The sequence below is a fragment of the Sphaeramia orbicularis genome, chromosome 1, assembly GCF_902148855.1.
Source record: "Sphaeramia orbicularis chromosome 1, fSphaOr1.1, whole genome shotgun sequence".
Lineage (NCBI taxonomy): Eukaryota > Metazoa > Chordata > Actinopteri > Kurtiformes > Apogonidae > Sphaeramia > Sphaeramia orbicularis.
The window spans coordinates 732,205-751,791 of record NC_043957.1 but is presented as its reverse complement, the minus strand read 5'-3'; the positions used below and the strand labels follow the sequence as shown (position 1 = coordinate 751,791).

Below are 19,587 nucleotides of genomic sequence, written 5' to 3'. Positions count from 1 at the left end.
ATATTCACTAGAAACTAAAACAATCCACTAGTTTATAATGTTTAATAGCTGTGAATCCAACAATTGGTGTCAAATACAGTTCTTCACCTTTTCATGGTCATCAGATATGACCCATTTGGACGTTCAGAGGCTCCATAGTTACCATGGAAACACCGTCATCTTATACAACATTGATTCACCAGTAAAACCCATGGAGTTGGATCCATGACAGTGGATGGAAATGCTTATTTTTTCAGTTTATATATTAGATAGGAAATAAAATGACCAAAAAATTTTCAAAATGATGAGTAACATGAAAGAACAAGCAAAAATTCTGAAATTAAGTAAAAAAAGAATAAAATAAGAAACAAGAAAATGAACCAAAACAGCCAAAGCTGTCATTAAAATGAACAAAATGAATAGAAAATTGACAAAAATAATGAGCAACAAGAACAAAGTAAGCCACAAACTGAGTGAAATTGAAGACAAAATGATAAACCCATGGAGTTGGATCAATGACAGTGGATGGGCACACTGGGTTTACGTTCAGTTAACGAGAGATTTTGCTGAAAAAGTCACTTTTTCTTCAGTTTTGTCTGTTTTTGATATAATAACCGTCAACTTTAATATGAGTTTTTAATGAACATCTACAAGTATCAGTGAATTAAATATAGGGAAACACCTGATTTTTATTGAAACAAAGTAAAATACAGAGGATAATATTCAAATACATGGTGATAAATTGCTTAAGAAATGTTAAAACAGAGAGAAAAACACATTTGGGAACTGAAACAAAAGTAGTGCTGAGTGTTTATGAATTAAATGGGAAAGAAAATGGAAGAAAGGAGGATAGTGGGTGAAAACAGTGAGTTTAGGAGAGGATGGAAGAAACGAAGGGTGGATGGGAGGATGGATCGATCAAGAGGAGAAACCAGGAGGTGGTGATGATGGAGTGGAATGTCAGCGTGAAATCAGAGAGAGGAGTGGGGAATGAGAGAGAGAGAGAGAGAGAGAGAGAGGGCGAGCGAGCAGCCAGTGCACGTCTGTCTCCCTCTTTGATCTTAAATGAAATGTTATTAATTAGTGTGAATCTCTCAGCGTGTCCTCTGGGCTCACACAGGCAGAGCACAGCCACTGATCACAGCATCAGGTTCAACACTGTGACATACAATATGTCATCCTGTCTCCAACACCTTTCACTGGCAAATTAATTTCAGATTAAGTTGGCCAATTTTACACAATAGGAATTCAAAGCTGCTTTTACTTCATCTAATGCAAACGCTGAATATGAGATGTGATGTGTGCACAAAAACACAGCACAGCATTTGATTTTCCTTTAATTATATCTTTTTATAATATTACACCAGACTACTCCAGAACAAATATCATAAAAAAAACAATACATATACCACTTTACTACTGACATTATCATCTGTACTCAGTATATGAGAGGAAGGATGACCATATATGTGCACTAGTGGCTTCTAGATGGAGTTTTGATGCTGGGGAGAGTTGACTTATGGGAAAAATTCCACTTGAATAACCTCTCAGCTGGCACATGAAATCTGACGCCATGGCAACGTGGCCTTATTGTTTATCTGCTGCTAGGTAACCCACTTCCATGACGATTCTATGATTCTGGGCATAGCAACGTGATTGTTTAGGCTATTGTATTCCAAAATTACTAATATGTCCCAAAATATCGGTCCTATCAGCTCGCCGTTTTCACCAGTCTGTTCACTGACCACAAATACCTAAAGGATGAGGAAGTGCAGCAGTCAGCTCTGTATGGGTTCACTGTGATTCCCAAGACACAAAGATGATGAATTCTATTGAAGCCGAAGAATACAGGCTTGAATTTTACATCTGGGGACACAGGTGTCAAACATGCGGCTCGGGGGCCAAATCCGGCCCACCAAAGGGTCCAGTCCGGCCCCTGGGATGAATTTGTGAAATACAAAAATTACACTGAAGATAGTAACAGTCAAGGATGTTAAAATCATTTTAGGTCAATCAAATCTAAAAATGACTTAGACGATATTCTTTTTTTTTTTTTTACTTACCGTGAATATAAAGTGAAATGTAATTATTATGCAATATATCTTATATTTTAAAAGGGAAGTGGACTGTGTGTGTGTCATCACGCTAAAGCTGTACAGAGCTGACTTCTGCAGTTTGTCATACTCATGTATTTGTGGTCAGTGAACAGACTAGTGAAAACGACAAGTTGATAGGACAAATATTTTGTGATATATTAGTAATTTTGAATACAGTAGCCTTACAGTCATGTTAGGGTTAAATTTACTGCGTTTGAATGCTTTGGCGGTGACTGGTGCACAGCATGCACTAATTCACAAGTATCTGTGCTGGGGGACCGGGATGTTGCCTCTGAGGGTCAGGGTGTGGTCCCTGAGATCCTGCACCCCGGGGTCGGGATGTGGATTTGACCCCCCCCCCCTTTCATTTCCCACCCTCAGTATTGACAATGATGAAGTCCAGGAGGTGGAAGTCCTCCCCAGCATCAAAACGACCATATCTGGTTCCCCACGGGTCAGCGCTGAAGGTTTAATATATTTCTTTGAATTTATGAAAGCGTAGATTATAAAGAGCCTGATAAGTAGGTTATGACAAATGGTGAAAGTGGAGAAATAAAGCACTTGGCAGCCGGCGTCTTGGCAAATGGGAAATATGTAAATGTAATATTATCACAGTTTAAGCTGTAGGAAAAAATAAGGGTAAATATCACAGGATTATACATACATGAGGAAGTTCAGTCCTTCACATGTTCATATATGTAAATCTTCAAAGCGTGATGTTTGATAATGACGCGTGCCGACAGAGAAACTGAACATGAAATTCACATCTGTGGAGAGTCACGTGTCGTCACATGTTTGAAAAAATGTATTTTTATACAGGCAGATGTAGCGTAACTATAGTGAGAATAATGCATGCCATCACTAATCGCAAGGTTGATGGAAAAGTCTGTAGTCTGATGTTCTCCACCTCCTCTGCCGAGGAAGGACTCCAGTCCACGTGTTGCTGCCGGCACCTGCTGAACATCAAGAAACTTTACTCATTTTTTTTCCTGCAAATGCAAAAAGTATCTTCAATAGGGTGCCGTCTTGGAAAATACCCAGTTTTTAATGAGTCACCTGCTGCTGTTCAAAAGGAATAATGATTTATTACAGTGCACCACATGGGCTGTCCTTCAGATTATTAAACTGTTCAAACAGGAAAGTGTGAAAATATGCATTCATCCGTTCTGTGATGCTTATTTGGGCCAAATTACAGTGTGTAATGTGGAGATTAATATAAATGATAAGGTTATTTTACAATAGAACTCATTGATGCATCTGCTTCTCAATTCTAAATGGTACGCTTCCTTTCAGGCAAAACCTTCATTTGTAAAACCTGTCAATCAAATGAATAAAAAGGTACTCGATTGCATAAATAGAGGAATCTGTTCGTATCATAAAACGGGTCTGTTCCTTCCACTTCAACTGACAAATTATATTGGCAGAAACATGATGTAACTTTATGACCCCGCCCCCCCGAAGGGGAGGGAAGGGCTATCGTTTTAGGTTCCATTTGTTTGTTTGTTTGTTAACACTCTAGCAGCAAAACTATTGGTTAAATTCAGACCAAATTGGGTTTACTGATTACCAGTGACCCAGAATAGATGTGATTACATTTTGGGAAAAATAGGTCAAAGTTTAAATTTTTCAGGAATTTTTAAAATCTTTTTGTTTCCCCATTTACTTACAATGGGCAAAATTTCAAATGTCTGTAAAAACATCAATTTTGTTTTAATTTACTTCAGACTTGGCACATATATGGAGGCAGTTGCTATGACATCAGCACACACATAGACAGGATGACATCAGCTGGATTGCTGCCAAAATAAGGAACAATATGTGCAAGGGGCGGGGTTTGTTGTGTCTGGAACCACTTGTTTCTCTCTGGTTTTGAGCTTGAATGTGGTCCATTGGTCGGTCAAGTGAGATGAAGAAGCAGAAGAAATGAGAACCGAAACATCCTACCAGAAACTCCCTGTCTGTGGAAGGAATAAGGTCGATTCTATCTGTGCGTTTAGAAATGTTTCTTATTGAGCAAATGGTTGAATTTTTAAGACTATATAAAATAAATCATACGTTCAGAAGGCTCACTACAGACATGTCAGGAGTTTAAGGGTTAACTGACAAATTATTTTGGCTTAGATTAAACATATCTGTGCCTTCCAGAGACATGACATCACTTTATTTCCCCAGCCCCAAAGGGCAGTGAAGGGGTTTTGTTTTTGGTTCAGTTTGTTTGTTTAATACTGTAGCAGCAAAACTGTCGGTTGAATTCAAACCAAATTTGGTTTATAGATTACCAGTGACCCGAAATAGATGTCGTTACATTTTGGGAAAAGTAGGTCAAAGTTTACATTTTTTAGGAATTTTTTAAAAATCTTTTTTTCTCCCATTTTCTTATAATGGGCAATTTTCAAATGTCTATAAAAGCATCAATTTTGTTTCAATTGTTTTGAGCTTGAATGTGATCCACGGTCTGTCAAATGAGAGGAGGAAGCAGAAGAAATGAAAACTGAGCTGCGTTGTGTTTCAGGTTTTTAAAACGTCCTGCCAGAGGCGCCTTGTCTGTGGAAAGAACAAGGTCTGTTCTATCTGTGCGTTTACAAATGTTTCTAATTGAGCAAACGGTTGAATTTTTGGGACTGTTTAAAATAAATCATACATTCAGAGCGCGTCACGTCAGGAGTTAAAGCGTTAAACGTGTATTCAGTTACAGACTCTGAATAACCATCATAACAGGATTTCATTTGTTGAATAGCCATCTTTTCTCCCCTCAGACAGGATTCTTGTTGCCTTTGTTACAAGATGTTTCAAGGCCTGTCTCACAAACAGACTGAGTGGAGAAAAAGGATTTGAGCGTTACTTTCCACGTGTTGAAAGTTCTGCTCATATCCTCACATCTCCCCGTCTCGCCGTCAGACAGATGAGAAGACTTTTAATTATGTTTTCTTTAATAATGCATGGCACTAAGCATGGTGAGATGAGAGGGGAGCATGACAGAAGACGGAGAGGCCGAGGCGGGAGCGCGGTGCGTTCAGGAGCAGTTGACGATTTCGTTCACGTAACTTCCATGCAGATTAAGTGTGTTGAGTTAAATTGAGAGAGCAAGTGCAATGAAGAGTGTGTGATACAAGAGTGCGAGGAGGGAGTTTAGATGAAAAGGCCGATGAGAGAGATGGAGAGGAGAGTGACAGATGGAGAGACAGATGAAAAAAGGGAGCGGAGATAGCGCTGAAGCTGCTGAGTGTTAGTATCCTGATTACCATCATGTAGCACAGTTTAGACAAGAGGACTCAGTGGAATTAAAAGCTTTACATGGGAAACAGTCTGGCCCTGTTTGACATCCGTAAATGCCAACAAACCTGTTCTGTTACGCAGCTTTTGACCACGTTAAGCCTGTTGATTTGAACCGTCTAATCTGCGGCTCGTGCGTGGTATTAACTTTACAGATACGGCTGAATGGTCATTGATCTGAGGGGCGCAGTGGTTGGAATGTGACACAGATTGTAACTGACAGGCACCAGGTTTCTGGAGCTGAGTTTGAGGACGGAAGTGGAGCTCTACCTCCATCTGCATGATTCTAGAAGAGGCTGAGACGGAGGTGATCAGTGTCGGAACGTCCAGGTGTGGATGTGTTCAGGAGTGGTTGAGTGACATAAACAAGACTGAATATGAAAGGGTCACTTTAACCCATAAAGACCCAAACATCCACCAGCGGACACAACCATCTACTGATCTAAACCAGGGCTCTGCAGCCTTTACTATCAGTCACAGCCATTTGGCCCCCTCCCTCTTCTGCCAAAAAAAATAGTCTGGAGCCGCAAAAAGTAACAGAGCTGGCAAACTTTTAAAAGTTTTTTTTTTACATTTGATCTGTTACAACCACTGAATACAACAAACAGAAGTGCAGTGTGGAATGGATTCTGGAGTATGATTACTCTAAAAGTACACGGTAAATGTAGTTCATAGTGTTTGTGCTAATAGTATATGAAGCACTAATACCAAAAATACCAAATTCACGAGGTACTTATTGGAAAAAATAATTATATTCATCATTGAATTTAGTCTTAAAGCCTATTTCAGACGAAAAATAAAACACTTTTGGAGCTTGGAAGGGATTTTTGAGTATGATTACTCCAAAAATACACAGTAAAAGTAGTTCATAGTATATGTGCTAGTAGTATATGAAGTACTAATATCAAAAATACCAAATTTGTGAGGTACTTACTGGAAAAAATAATTTTATTCATCATTGAATTTGGTCTTAAAGCCTATTTCAGATGAAAAAACAAACACTTTTGTAGCTTGGAAGGGAATCTGTTGTAGGATTACTCCAAAAGTACACAGTACTCATACTCATACAGTCGCTCTATGAAAAGTATCTCTATTTATGGAAATGATTCTCTTCTAAACTCAACACTGCCTCCACAGTTCCCAGTTGTACTGCTCCTTATTCTCCGTCTGGGTTCAAATCCGCTCTCCTGGACAATCGACAGAATTACATGAGTAAAATACAAAGGACAGAACCCTCCATCCGTCTGCGTCTACGTCTGCATCTTTAACGTAGAGCAGAAATGAGCCCGTTCTGGACTAGGACAAAATTCCAGTAAAATGAAAAAAACAAACAAACTTGGAATGTGGTATAAAAATGTACAAATAATTATAAAATGATGAGAAAATAGACAATACGCTTGAAAAACGAGCAGAGTTCATAGTTTCGTAACATCCAGAACCTGCATTTATTCTGTAACCCTCAAGGACTAAAACCATCTACTGATCTAAACTGTGTAATACCTGTTGATCCACTAATTCTATCAATAACCGGTGTCAAATACAGTTCTTCATCTTTTCATGGTCATCAGATATGACCCATTTGGACGTTCAGAGGCTCCGTAGTTACCATGGAAACACAGTCATCTTCTACATCGATTCACCAGTAAAACCCATGGAGTTGGATCAGTGCCAGTGGATGGACACACTGGGGTTATGTTCACTTAAGAACGGTTAAATAGAGAGAAAAATCCTTTGAGAACTGCCACAAAAGTAGCACTGGGTCTTTATGGGTTAATTTCACCACCTGAGAAAGGCCTGCCTAAAAAAATCGATATCCATTTCCGTGTATGCTATGTTTAGAATACTCACGCTGCGTTTGCCTGCCGTCATCTGTTCTTAAACCTCCAGAGTTCAACACAAAAATCCGTTTTGCAGCCTGTGTTGTGCCACTGTGGAGTTTTGATAATTGACAAGTCAACATAGTGAGGCAAAGTAACTGCCTTCAGAGTTTCATTTTATGATGTAGAGTTACACTTAAACAATATGAAATGTATTAGTCTACTTTGAGCAACAGGAAGTGGTGAGTTGAGTCATTTTCTGACAAATTTTTATATATTTATTGATATTTATTTGCATTATTGGCAGCACAAATGCATTTCATTAGTTGTGAATGACTGAATGGTTTATTTTTGGTTCGTGCAGTAATCATCGCACACAGCACAACAACCATAACAAACACAAAAACCAAAAAAAGGAAGAGGCCAGAAGCACAAGCTTATTTTGTGCCTCTCCTTTTCCCCTGATGGACCGCTTACATTAAATTAAACGAGTACATCATCCAGCACTGTCATTATAACAAAAGAATCAATAACAAAAACACATCTGCCATTTCCACTTAATATTCCTGAATGATTTTATACTTAAGACGTTTTTTAGACTTGATCAGAGAAGTGAACAACTTAAATTCATCAAGTCCATCCCATAATTTCACACCCCAACCCAAATCCATCTGGACTTCACATTTGTCCTCACTTTCATTCATTCAAAAATATACAGACCTCTTTAATTATAATTACTCTCTCTTAAGTTAAAGAACTCTTGAATGGTATTTGGAACAATGTTATTTTTTTTTAACTTTTTAAATCATCTCTAATATTTTAATATATGCAATATCTGGCAATTTTAAGGTATTAAGTTAAATAAATTATTAGTTGCTTCAAAATGTCCTACTTTATTAATTACTCTAATCGCTATTTTTTTTTGTCATTTTACTAATGTATCTATGCTAGTTTTTCCTGCATTCTCCCATATTTCTGCACAATATGTTAAGCATGGCAGGACCAAACAGCAGTAGATCATGTATAGGCTGTTTTTATTTAGTAAGTCCCTTGTTTTATACAGTGTACAAAATCTTCCGGCTCCCTCCACAAATTTCTACGAACTCCAGATTTCGTACAAACCCATCGTTTTTACAAATCTTTGTGATCTAGGCATTAGTGCTCTTTCCTCAAAAATGACATCCTATGAAATATGTGAAACTCAAGCGACTACATCTCATTAAAGAAACTGGAAAATATTTTGTTGGAAAAACATAATGACATTTTTTCTAAGGCTTCACTGTCATTCCCTCAGCCCTGTTGGAGGTTGTGCGGTGAGCAGGATGTGGGTCATGCACATGTTTTTGGGAGTGTACAAAACTGTCCCAATATTGGAATAATATCAGTGAAGAACTTGGAAAAATATTGGGATACAAACTGCCAAGGACATGTTCTGTGTTCTGTTTGGGTCATTTAACAGGAAAAGACAAACCAAGTAAAGATGGATATTTGATTAAAATCCTCTGCATCGTCTAAAAAAGCCATCACATGAAAATACTGCAAAGACGACCCCCCCCCCCACCCTAAATAATTGGAGACAGTGTGGAAGAAATTCACAACATGGACAGACTTACGTATATCATAAAACTACAGCAAGTAACTTATGAAGATCGATGGAAAAAATGGACAATATACAGGATGACAACTGACACTATTTTATAAATGTTTGTGATGTAAAATTTCAAGAATGAAATAATAAAATATAAGTTTAAAAAAAAAGACAACATCCGGTCTCAGAAAAAAAAACAAAACAAAAAAAAAAACAGGTGTTTTTGGTCCGTTTTTCCATTTCTGTCAGGTAGTAACTTTCTTTTTTGTTTTTAGAAAGAGAAAATGAAAATCAATCCATTTTTTAAAATTTGGTTTATCTGTTTTGACACTGAAAAAGAAGAACACCTTGAAATTCAAGTTAAATTCGTCTATTGTAGAGTGAAAATCAATTAGCCGCTAGTTTTTCTTTTGTTTTTTTCAAACAGAAAACACAGTTACCAAAAGATACACTGACCTACACGGATTCTTTTCGGTTTGCGTTTCCTTTCTCCGCCGCACATGCCCAGTGCGTCCGTTCCCTGTCAGCTGCACACACACAAACGCTGCGCACAAACACACTCAGACACACACACTAATCTAATTGTATTTGGGCGGCTCCAGCAGAGTGTGAGTATAAATATTTGATGGGATCGGTGAGGGTGCTGAACGGGCGCTGGGTCCCACTGCCTCCCTTTCAGTTCCATGTCCAGAGAGCTAGCACGAAAAGCAGTCACTCTGACCACAAATGTGTAGCTTCGGATCAATGAGGAGCACCTCGACACACAAAACACACACTCCCTGTTCTTTCTACACTGCTCTTCCATAGACTCTGTCGTCATGGTTCAGATGGAGAGCAGAAGGGGGTTATCAGGCTTTACAATCACTATTGATCACAGCCTAGAGAGCGGCAGATTTTAGCCCCCCCCCCCCATCTGACTTCTCTCTTTCTCCCTCAGTCTGGCCTTGGCCTTTTCTACCCTCTGTTTCATTCCCCTTCTACATCTCTCTTTCAATCTGCTATCCGTTCCACAAAACAAGAACCCAAAACACAGAAATCCAGCAGAAAAATTCTACCTTCTTTTGAGAAATCTCAGAAAAATCAATTATTACGTTAGAGATCGGCTCTTTATCGGGTTATTTTTTTAACCAAGCTCAAGGCCATGCTGTCTAAAGTCGAAGGCCCAATAGAATTCACCTCTTAGCCCCTCCCCCTTGGCTTTTGCACTTGGCACTACCCCTTGAAACGGAGCTTGAAGCGGAGCTAAGGGGTAGGGGTTGAAACATTATAATATTATCCTCTGTATTTTGTGTTTTTTCAGTGAAAATCAAGTATTTTCCATTATTTAATTCACTGATCATGTAGATGTTTCATAAAAGCTCAGATTACAGTTGAGGGTTATTATATCAGAAACAGAGAAAACTGAAACAAAAGGGACTTTTTCACAAAGATATTGGTAACAGAATGTAAAAACAAGCATGTCCATCCACTGTCATTGATCCAACTCCATGGGTTTGACTGGTGAATCAATGTTGTAGAAGATGACGGTGTTTCCATGGTAACTACGGAGCCTCTGAACGTCCAAATGGGTCATATCTGATGACCATGAACAGATGAAGAACTGTATTTACACCCATTATTGACATGTATTGATAGGATTAGTGGACCAGCAGGTATGAAACAGTTTAGATCAGTAGATGGTTTTAGTCTTTGAGGGTTACAGACTGTGGTGGAACATTTATAGATCTGTTGTATAAATGTTCGTAGGGGCTGTGTCTCAGGAGGTAGAGCGGGTGGTCTAATAACCAAGGGGTTGGCGGTTCGAAACCCGCTCTGTCCTAGTCATGGCAAAACACTTCCCCCTCCTTGCTGCCACTGTGTGTTGCTGTGGATACACCAGAGAGTGAATGTGTGAACGAATGAATAATGGATCCACTGCACGCGCTTTGAGTATGTGTTCATAGAAAAGCGCTATAGAAATGTAATCCATTATTATTATTATTATTATTATTATTATTATTACATAAACCAACATATATATACGTAATAACACCATCATATATAATAAAAACATGAGCAAACCAGCACTTGGGTCATTTGTTTTCTGATTCATCTTATTAAAGTATGTAAGATTTAGCACATTTAATGTCTGAATGCCTGATATTTTCTAAGACATTGTAGAGTAGTGTTATCTGGGTTGGTTTTGCATTTGTTCAGTGTTAGAGTTTTTAGGTTTTGCTGCAGATAATCTTGTTAGTGTTTATAGAAAATGTCATGTGGGTGCGATAAGTAGATAAGAGCGTTCTGCTCTGGGAGTCACAGTAACAGGACCTCAGTGGTTCAGCTTTATTTTGTCCATTCTGTGTATTACTTAGTGTTTGGATTGTCAAACCAGTGGAATAATAGGCTGCAGAGAGTTCAAGTAATGAGGTGACAGATACCGACCATTAACAGCTTCGATAACAGACTTTAGAATAAGATAAGATCCGTCTGGTTCCTGCAGCTGCTGCTTTACGATAGCATCACAGTGGGTTTTAAAATTAATTAGCTCGTATCAGTGGGAAAAAATGACCTAACCATCAAAGTGCAGGTGTAGGTCAGACGTTTGTGTCTTTGTGCAGTTCAATGTATTTATTTATTGGTTTATTTAACAGGGACATTGCACATTAATTGACATTGCTGTAAATGCAGCAGAGGCTACATGTCTGTTTTCATCTGCAGTTCCTTTACAGACGTTGAATTGTTAGTGTAAAAAGTAGCACAAGGTCATGAACATGCAATTTTTAAAACATAAATTTAAAAAACCTAAACACGTCGCTTTTCCATTGGACATCTGTGCAAAACTTTACCCATATTTGCTAAATGTCAAAAAAACAGAAGTGCATAATGTCGGTTTTTCCAATAAATCACAAATGTGATGATTTGTTTATTTATTATCGTGAGATGACACGAGAAGTCATTCCATAAACATGGCGATGAACGTAAATATGGCGTTGATATACAGATATATTCATTATTATTATATATTACTCCTCTGTCTTGTACTAAATTAAAAAATGATTCAGTTGCCTGGTGTGTCCACACGTATCATGTTTCTTTTAAAACTCTTCTTCTTCGCTTGTTGTAACGTCCGTCAACATGTTTTGTTTTGTTTTTTTTTTTTTTATTCATGTGACTATTTGGGAAAAAGCTCTTTCCATTGCAGTTTTGCGTGATATGCCATTTGCACTACGCCTGAAAATCCACCACTTTTAATTGAAAAACAAGTGTTTTGGCAAAATTGTCGTTTTTCCATTAGGTAAATTTTTTTGCGTATGTTATATTCCCATAATTTGTCAACGGAAAAGCGACTACAGACGTGTACAATGCAAGTTTTGCAATACATAATTTACAAATAATAACACATCAGACACAATAAGTAAAGAAATGATTAAATACACTTGGCCCTTAGATAAATTAAATAATCCAACAGAGACAGGGGTAAAACATTTCTAAAGTTGGGAGCTCCAATTATTAATGTACCAGTTTTTTAGATGCATTGCAAGTCTTAGACAATATTCTCTGTAGAGTTAAAAAAAAAAAAAAAAGAAAACTCATTGTAAAGTGTTTCTTGTTTTGTCTATGCATCTGCAGGGGTTATAATAGTTTTGCATGTATTATTTATTTTTATTTTACGCTTCAGTTGAGTTTGAATTAGTTTTAGAAATTGCTTTTCAGTTTTAACTTTTATTGCTTTGTTTGAGTTTGTTTTTTTCATTAGTTTATGTATTTATTTTGTCTTTCTCGTGAGATGTAAAGGTCAGAGAAAACTCAACAGGACATTGTAGCATTTTAGAAAATATATTCATATGAGACAGATGAACAACTCAACAGCTGAAGGCAAATGTATTGGATATATACAACACAATGACCTCAAATATAAATAGATATGATATGCACAAATCCTGTTTTGTAAATATGACTTTCAGTTAACATGTAGGCTTTACTACAGTTATGATGTAAATGAATAAACTCGACTCACACACCTTTTTTGCCACTAGTTTATTGTTGTACTAGACCAGGGGTGTCCAAACTTTTTTTAACGAGGGCCAGATCTGATAATGTGGACATTGCCAGGGGCCAGTGGTCCCTTCAGACATTTTTTAAACAGTAAAAATTACATCTAAATGCGCTGTTCTACAACAATTTTATTTTCATTGTCACAATATCATTTTTTTTAAATGGCAATGTAACCAAATCTAAGTCACTCAGGTGTGAACTAATTAAAAAAAAAAACAAAACAAAACAATTCTGCCTTCCTTTCACATCTGGAGTCAGATAACATAGAACAAACTGTATAGAGTATCTTAAACATCCAAGTTGATAAAAATCTTAACCCCACATTCATTTTAAACATGACTTATATGAGTAATCATTACTCATATATTACTCAGTAATGTAAAGTCTGTTAACGTTTAAGATGAAAACATATGACTCTTACTTGTCTTTCACAAAATCATTCAGAAAGTAATATTTTGTGTCACATCTACAGGTACATAACACCAGCAGTTAGAGGCAACTAACCTGGCAACTTGGTAGCCTGCCTTGGTGGTGAATTCATTGAACTCCGAGGTTCACATGAAGAGTCACTGTTGTGAGTTTAAAGCAGCTGGAATTTGCTTCACTTTTTCGGAGCGCTCACTCCCTGCTAGCTTGTCGTATGCATTAGCATGTTTTGTCTGCTCGTGTCTCTTTACATTGAATTCCTTAAACAAGGCAACAGTCTCTTGACAAATTAGGCAAACATAATTGCCTCAATTTTCAGTAAAAAAAAACTGTAATTCCCATCTCTGCTGGAAGCGGCGGCCCTCACTGTCAACTTTCGTTTTTTTATTTACAGGCACCGTGGTTAGAAATTAGCGAAAAAGGTTCACGGCGAGGTCACAGAGCCAGATAGAGTTAGAGTGGTGCTGCCACCATGAGGTGAAAGGAGAAACTGCATTTTGAACCTTTTATGATTCATGTACTCGGTTGAACAGTCCAAGCGGGCCATAAATAATATAATATAAAACCCAAGCTGTGGGCCGTATAAAATCTGACCGCGGGCCGTGATTGGCCCCCGGGCCGGACTTTGGACATGCCTGTACTAGACAATCATGGGTCCAAATCACTGTTGTACATTTTCTGTCATGTTCACTGTCTCAAAACACCATTTCAGTTTCATTTGTTGTGGTTAATTGTGTTAAACCCGTGTCTGTCATCCCTCAGGTCGGTTCTTTCTTCATGATCAACTTGTGCCTGGTGGTCATCGCCACCCAGTTCTCAGAGACGAAGCAGAGGGAACACCAGCTGATGCAGGAGCAGCGAGCGCGCTGTTCGTCCTCGTCCACTCTGGCCAGCGAGCCCGGGGACTGCTACGAGGAGCTCTTCCAGCTCGTCTGCCACATCATCCGCAAGGCCAAGAGGCAGACGGTCACCTTCTTCAACACTCTGCGGGGGAAACCTCGTGGATTTCGGGGCGTGGGAAGAGGCAGAGTAGCAGAAGGAAGGGAGAGGAAAGCCAACGGAAGGGGGGGGCAAGAGAGGAGAGCTAATGTGAGACACGGTATGTAACTGTCAAAGGATCCGGCCTCAAGTACAGAGGTACAATATGTCATTTGAGCATCGACATTACGATATATGCGAGCGCAATAGTCACATCGCAAGTCCTGCAATGTTGGAGGCAAATGAACTCAACATGTTCTCATCTAATTTCAAGGGTACCTGACACACACTGCACACAGTGATCCATCAATCACAATCATCCTTTTTATAATATTTTATTTTACAGTTTTCAATTATGTAAAACACAAAAAAAAAAAACACACAAAAAAACACAAAGGCTCAGATGTGTATAACAACTGATCAATTAACTAGTCAGTCCTTGTTCAAATAAAGAAAGGGGGGGGGCAGAGACTGAAGACAGTCACTGGTCCACAGATATACTCTTTAGTCCAATTTAATTTCCTCCAAGTATGTGAGAAACGGAGTCCAAGCATAGGATTTTATATATGACATAATGTCTGACCTGTCAATACCCAAAAAAGTTAGAGTTGGACAGGTTGTATTGTCTCTTTAGTTGACTGAAAGATGCAAATGCACCATCAATGTACACGTTCAGTTGAGACCAAGCCCTTCTTCATCCAGTCACCGTACGACTTTTCATGCCAAAGGGCCAGAAGGAATGACTGACACATATAGGTGTTTGTACAGAGGTCTGCGGCAGTACTAAAAATGTCCTGATCTGATTCAAAATCACAATCATTCCTAATCAGTTTGGAGTGAGTCGCTGGTAACAATATTGAAAAAGGAGCACCGAACAAGAGAAAATCAATGTAAATGAAGACTCGGTGCCAAAAAGAAAAGCAGTGTCAGTTATCTGGAATTATTTCAACTACAAGAAGGATGATATTGAAACACTTGTTCTGTGTAGAGGAAACACAGCTGATTTATTTGACCATTTACATCAGCACCACACAGCTTTTTTATCCAAATCCAATCCAACTTTATTTGTAAAGCACTTTAAAACAACTGCAGTGGACCAAAGTGCTGTACAGAACAATAAATAGAAACCAAAATAACACAGTAAAATACAAGAATAGATTAAAAAACACAGAACAGCTGTCAACAATCTGAGGCTCACTCATAACTTAGATTTTGGCTCGCAACTCAAAGCAAAAAACTCAAACAAAAATCAAACTTGTACATTGAGGCACTTGTATCTACGTGGAACCGGCTCGACTCGACTCGGGTACCAGATACTACTCCCGGAGACAGTTTCCATTACAGGATACTACAGACTTTAGAGTACCTGGTTGTTATAGCGATGCGGCGCATAACTTCTATGACGTTTGCTCAGAAAATTGCTGATAAACTCGCTCATTACGTGCTGCCCCGTCAACCTCACACTGAATTTTTTCATCTGCCACCAAGGACAGAAATGTCTGAACCTCCTCGGCCGACCACGGTGGCGTTTTGTGGGCTGTCATCATATGGCTTCACCTACAGCTGTGTTTACTGTGTTATGGAAATGTTCAACTGATAACCCACACACACAAAGAGGAGGAGAGAAAGTTAGAGTTAAAATAAATAAATGCATTTATTGAGAAGTCAATCACAGAGAAACTCTGTAAGTGAAGTCTGATTAAACAAGAGAAAACTAAAGATTATATAGAACCAAATCCAACCCCCTCAAACTATGATGTCATTCCTTACGTACATCGTACCATCCCATACTACTCCTTCTCTGCTCCGTGAAGAGGTCATGATGACCTCTCCACTCTAACCTTGCTTGGATCCAATCTGGAGTGCAGGCGCCATTCTCTATCTACACATTCAGACATTTAGGTGTTTGGGTTTTAACTCAAGGCAAGAACTCCGTTCCTGGGTTGGGGGTGTTACAGAGTGGTAAACATCACACATAATGAATAATGACTCAGCATTAAAAGAAGATGTACTAACAGTATAAAATATAAAGAGTATAAAACATAAAAAGTAAATTTTTCCACCACAACTGTCAACTTCCAAATGTGTGTTTTTTTTTAAAGGGCGGGTCACAGAGACAGCTTCCTGACCAATCAGTGGTCTGTAGTGTTTACACGTCACACTTGAGTATCTCTTCACCCATTTTGGAACCTCAGCCGAGCAGATGCCAAAAAACTACCATACCACACCGTACCGTACCGTACCATACCACACCATACCACACCACACCACACCATACCATACCATACCATACCATACCACACCACACCATACCACACCATACCATACCATACCACACCACACCACACCACACCACACCGTACCGTACCATACCACACCACACCGTACCGTACCGTACCATACCACACCATACCACACCATACCGTACCGTACCATACCATACCACACCACACCACACCACACCGTACCGTACCGTACCATACCACACCGTACCGTACCGTACCATACCACACCATACCGTACCGTACCATACCATACCACACCACACCATACCACACCACACCATACCATACCACACCACACCACACCATACCATACCATACCACACCACACCACACCACACCATACCACACCATACCACACCACACCATACCACACCACACCATACCATACCGTACCATACCACACCACACCGTACCGTACCGTACCACACCATCCCACACCATACCATACCGTACCATACCACACCACACCACACCACACCGTACCGTACCATACCATACCATACCATACCATACCACACCACACCACACCATACCAGACCATACCATACCACACCACACCACACCACACCATACCATACCACACCACACCACACCATACCATACCAGACCACACCACACCATACCACACCACACCATACCATACCACACCATATCACACCACACCACACCATACCATACCATACCACACCACACCATACCACACCACACCATACCATACCATACCAGACCACACCACACCATACCACACCACACCACACCATACCATACCAGACCATACCATACCACACCACACCACACCATACCATACCAGACCACACCACACCATACCACACCACACCACACCACACCATACCATACCATACCAGACCATACCATACCACACCACACCACACCACACCACACCATACCATACCACACCACACCACACCACACCACACCATACCATACCAGACCACACCACACCACACCATACCACACCACACCATACCATACCACACCATATCACACCACACCATACCACACCACACCACACCATACCACACCACACCATACCACACCATATCACACCACACCACACCATACCATACCATACCATACCACACCACACCATACCATACCAGACCACACCACACCATACCACACCATACCACACCATACCAGACCATACCAACTTTATTTATAAAGCACCTTAAGAACTTTTACAGCTGGCCAAAGTGCCGTACACTAATCATAAAACAAGGAAATAAAGTAAAAACAGTGATAACACAGGGTGCAAAGCGGCTAAGAACAACAAAATACAACCATCATAAAAACAAAGACAAATTAAAATCTGGCAAAAACAACATAGACAATCTAAAAAAAATCATGTCACTCACTGATTAAAAGCCAACTAGAAGAAGTGGGTTTTTAGATGTGATTTAAAGACAGGCAGAGACTGAGCCTGTGGAACATCTAAAGGTAACTGGTTCCACAGCTTTGGGGCAACAACAGAAAAGGCACAGTCCCTACCAAGTTTTATTTGTGTTTTTGGAACCACAAACTGGAGCGGATCTGACCTGAGAGCACGAGAGCCGTAAGAGTGGAAAAAAAAACTAGTATCAGGTACCAGATTCCAGGTTCTTCTGTGTAATGGAAACACAAAAAGTCTGAGTGGAGTCGAGCCGGTACCACATCGTAGAAACACGGCATAAGTGAAGGTACCGCCGTACATGGTTTATGCATTATTGGGGCCATAGGAAAATATGGGTTCTGCAATATATCACGACAATTCATTTCATAATACTGTATCGATGTTAAAAAGTACTGTATCGATATTTTTAGGTATTTATTCAAATGCAGATATGATGGAGGTTCATTTTTCTTTTTTGACTTTCTTTTTTGTTTCTATTTTATGTATTATTATTTAACACTGTTTTATTAACTGATGGTTATTTGAAGCATCCTAAAAGCACTTTTTACTGTCTGAGAGAAGCAGATTTTAGTTCCTTTGGAAACTTGGAGAATTAGAAACATTTTGTGCTATAGCATTAGTTCCTGTTCAGATCAAATAAAAATGTGTTTAGTATTTGTACATATTTCTGGTGTTCAATTCAGTTCTTCAAAGAAATAATCTTGGGGAAAAAAAAACAAAAAACAAAACGCAACAAAAAATTGATTTTTTTTAAACAGTGTCATGATATATCGTGATATATCGTACCGTGATCCTAGTATTGTGATTTGCATCATATCACCAGATTGTTGCCGATACACCGTCCTATGCATTAACCTGTAAAACTCCATGTGGACCGTTTCAGGCGTACCCTGCCGTCACCATAATAAACCAGACTCCGCCTCGTCTGCTGAACCCACGGCCCTCACCTCCACCTCTGCCACCGACGGATGCCCTCAGTGCGCCAAAGCTCTGTCCATCACAGACGGCGCGGGCCCAGTTCGCAGCGCAGCCGGCGGGGAGTCGGACGAAGGCTCCGTGGAGGAAGTAGACAGGGAGGGGGCGGCGTCAGGTGGTAAAAAGAAGGGCAAGAAAGGCCAGAGTGGAGCAAGGACCCAAGGAGGCTGTAGTCCGAAACAGCGATGCAAGGAGGTGTGGTACGAGATCAGGATGAAGCTGTGGGCCATCGTAGAGAGCAAGTACTTCAACCGAGGCATCATGATCGCCATCCTGATCAACACCATCAGCATGGGGATCGAGCACCACGAGCAGGTACACACCGTGTTCTGTTGGACCGTTTAGCTGCTTAGCTTTGGCCTTATTTGTTCTTTTCTTCATACACTTGTCAGCCTTATGCTCTGTCTGTTGTACAGTTTTTCCTTCACTTAGCTCCATCTCCAAAAACAGATGATACCATTGGCTCCACAGATACATTTAACCTCATCACTTCTGAATGAAACATCCACAGTCAGGCCAAAATAAAAGTCTTAGAACTTTCGGTCTTTAGACCATCTTTAGATCTTTTTATGGCTCATACCTGCCGTGGCATCTTTTCTGTTAGCTTATGCAGTGTCACAGCATTGGTTTCCATCCATAGTTGCATTCATTTTTGTCCAGATCTTGTGGTGTTGATGGAGAGTTGGACCGCTGTGATAAGTCTTCTCCATCACATCCCAAA

The 19,587-nt window shown here is 39.6% G+C and overlaps 1 protein-coding gene across 1 annotated transcript in view; it reads left to right on the top strand.

The window, feature by feature from the left end:
- The window catches only part of LOC115428136 (voltage-dependent T-type calcium channel subunit alpha-1I-like), a 432,180-nt gene that overhangs the window by 128,466 nt on the left and 284,127 nt on the right, over window positions 1–19,587 (top strand). Inside the window, 2 exon segments of the mRNA XM_030146986.1 lie at window positions 13,980–14,316; window positions 18,775–19,181. Coding sequence (XP_030002846.1) covers window positions 13,980–14,316; window positions 18,775–19,181 — 744 coding nt within the window.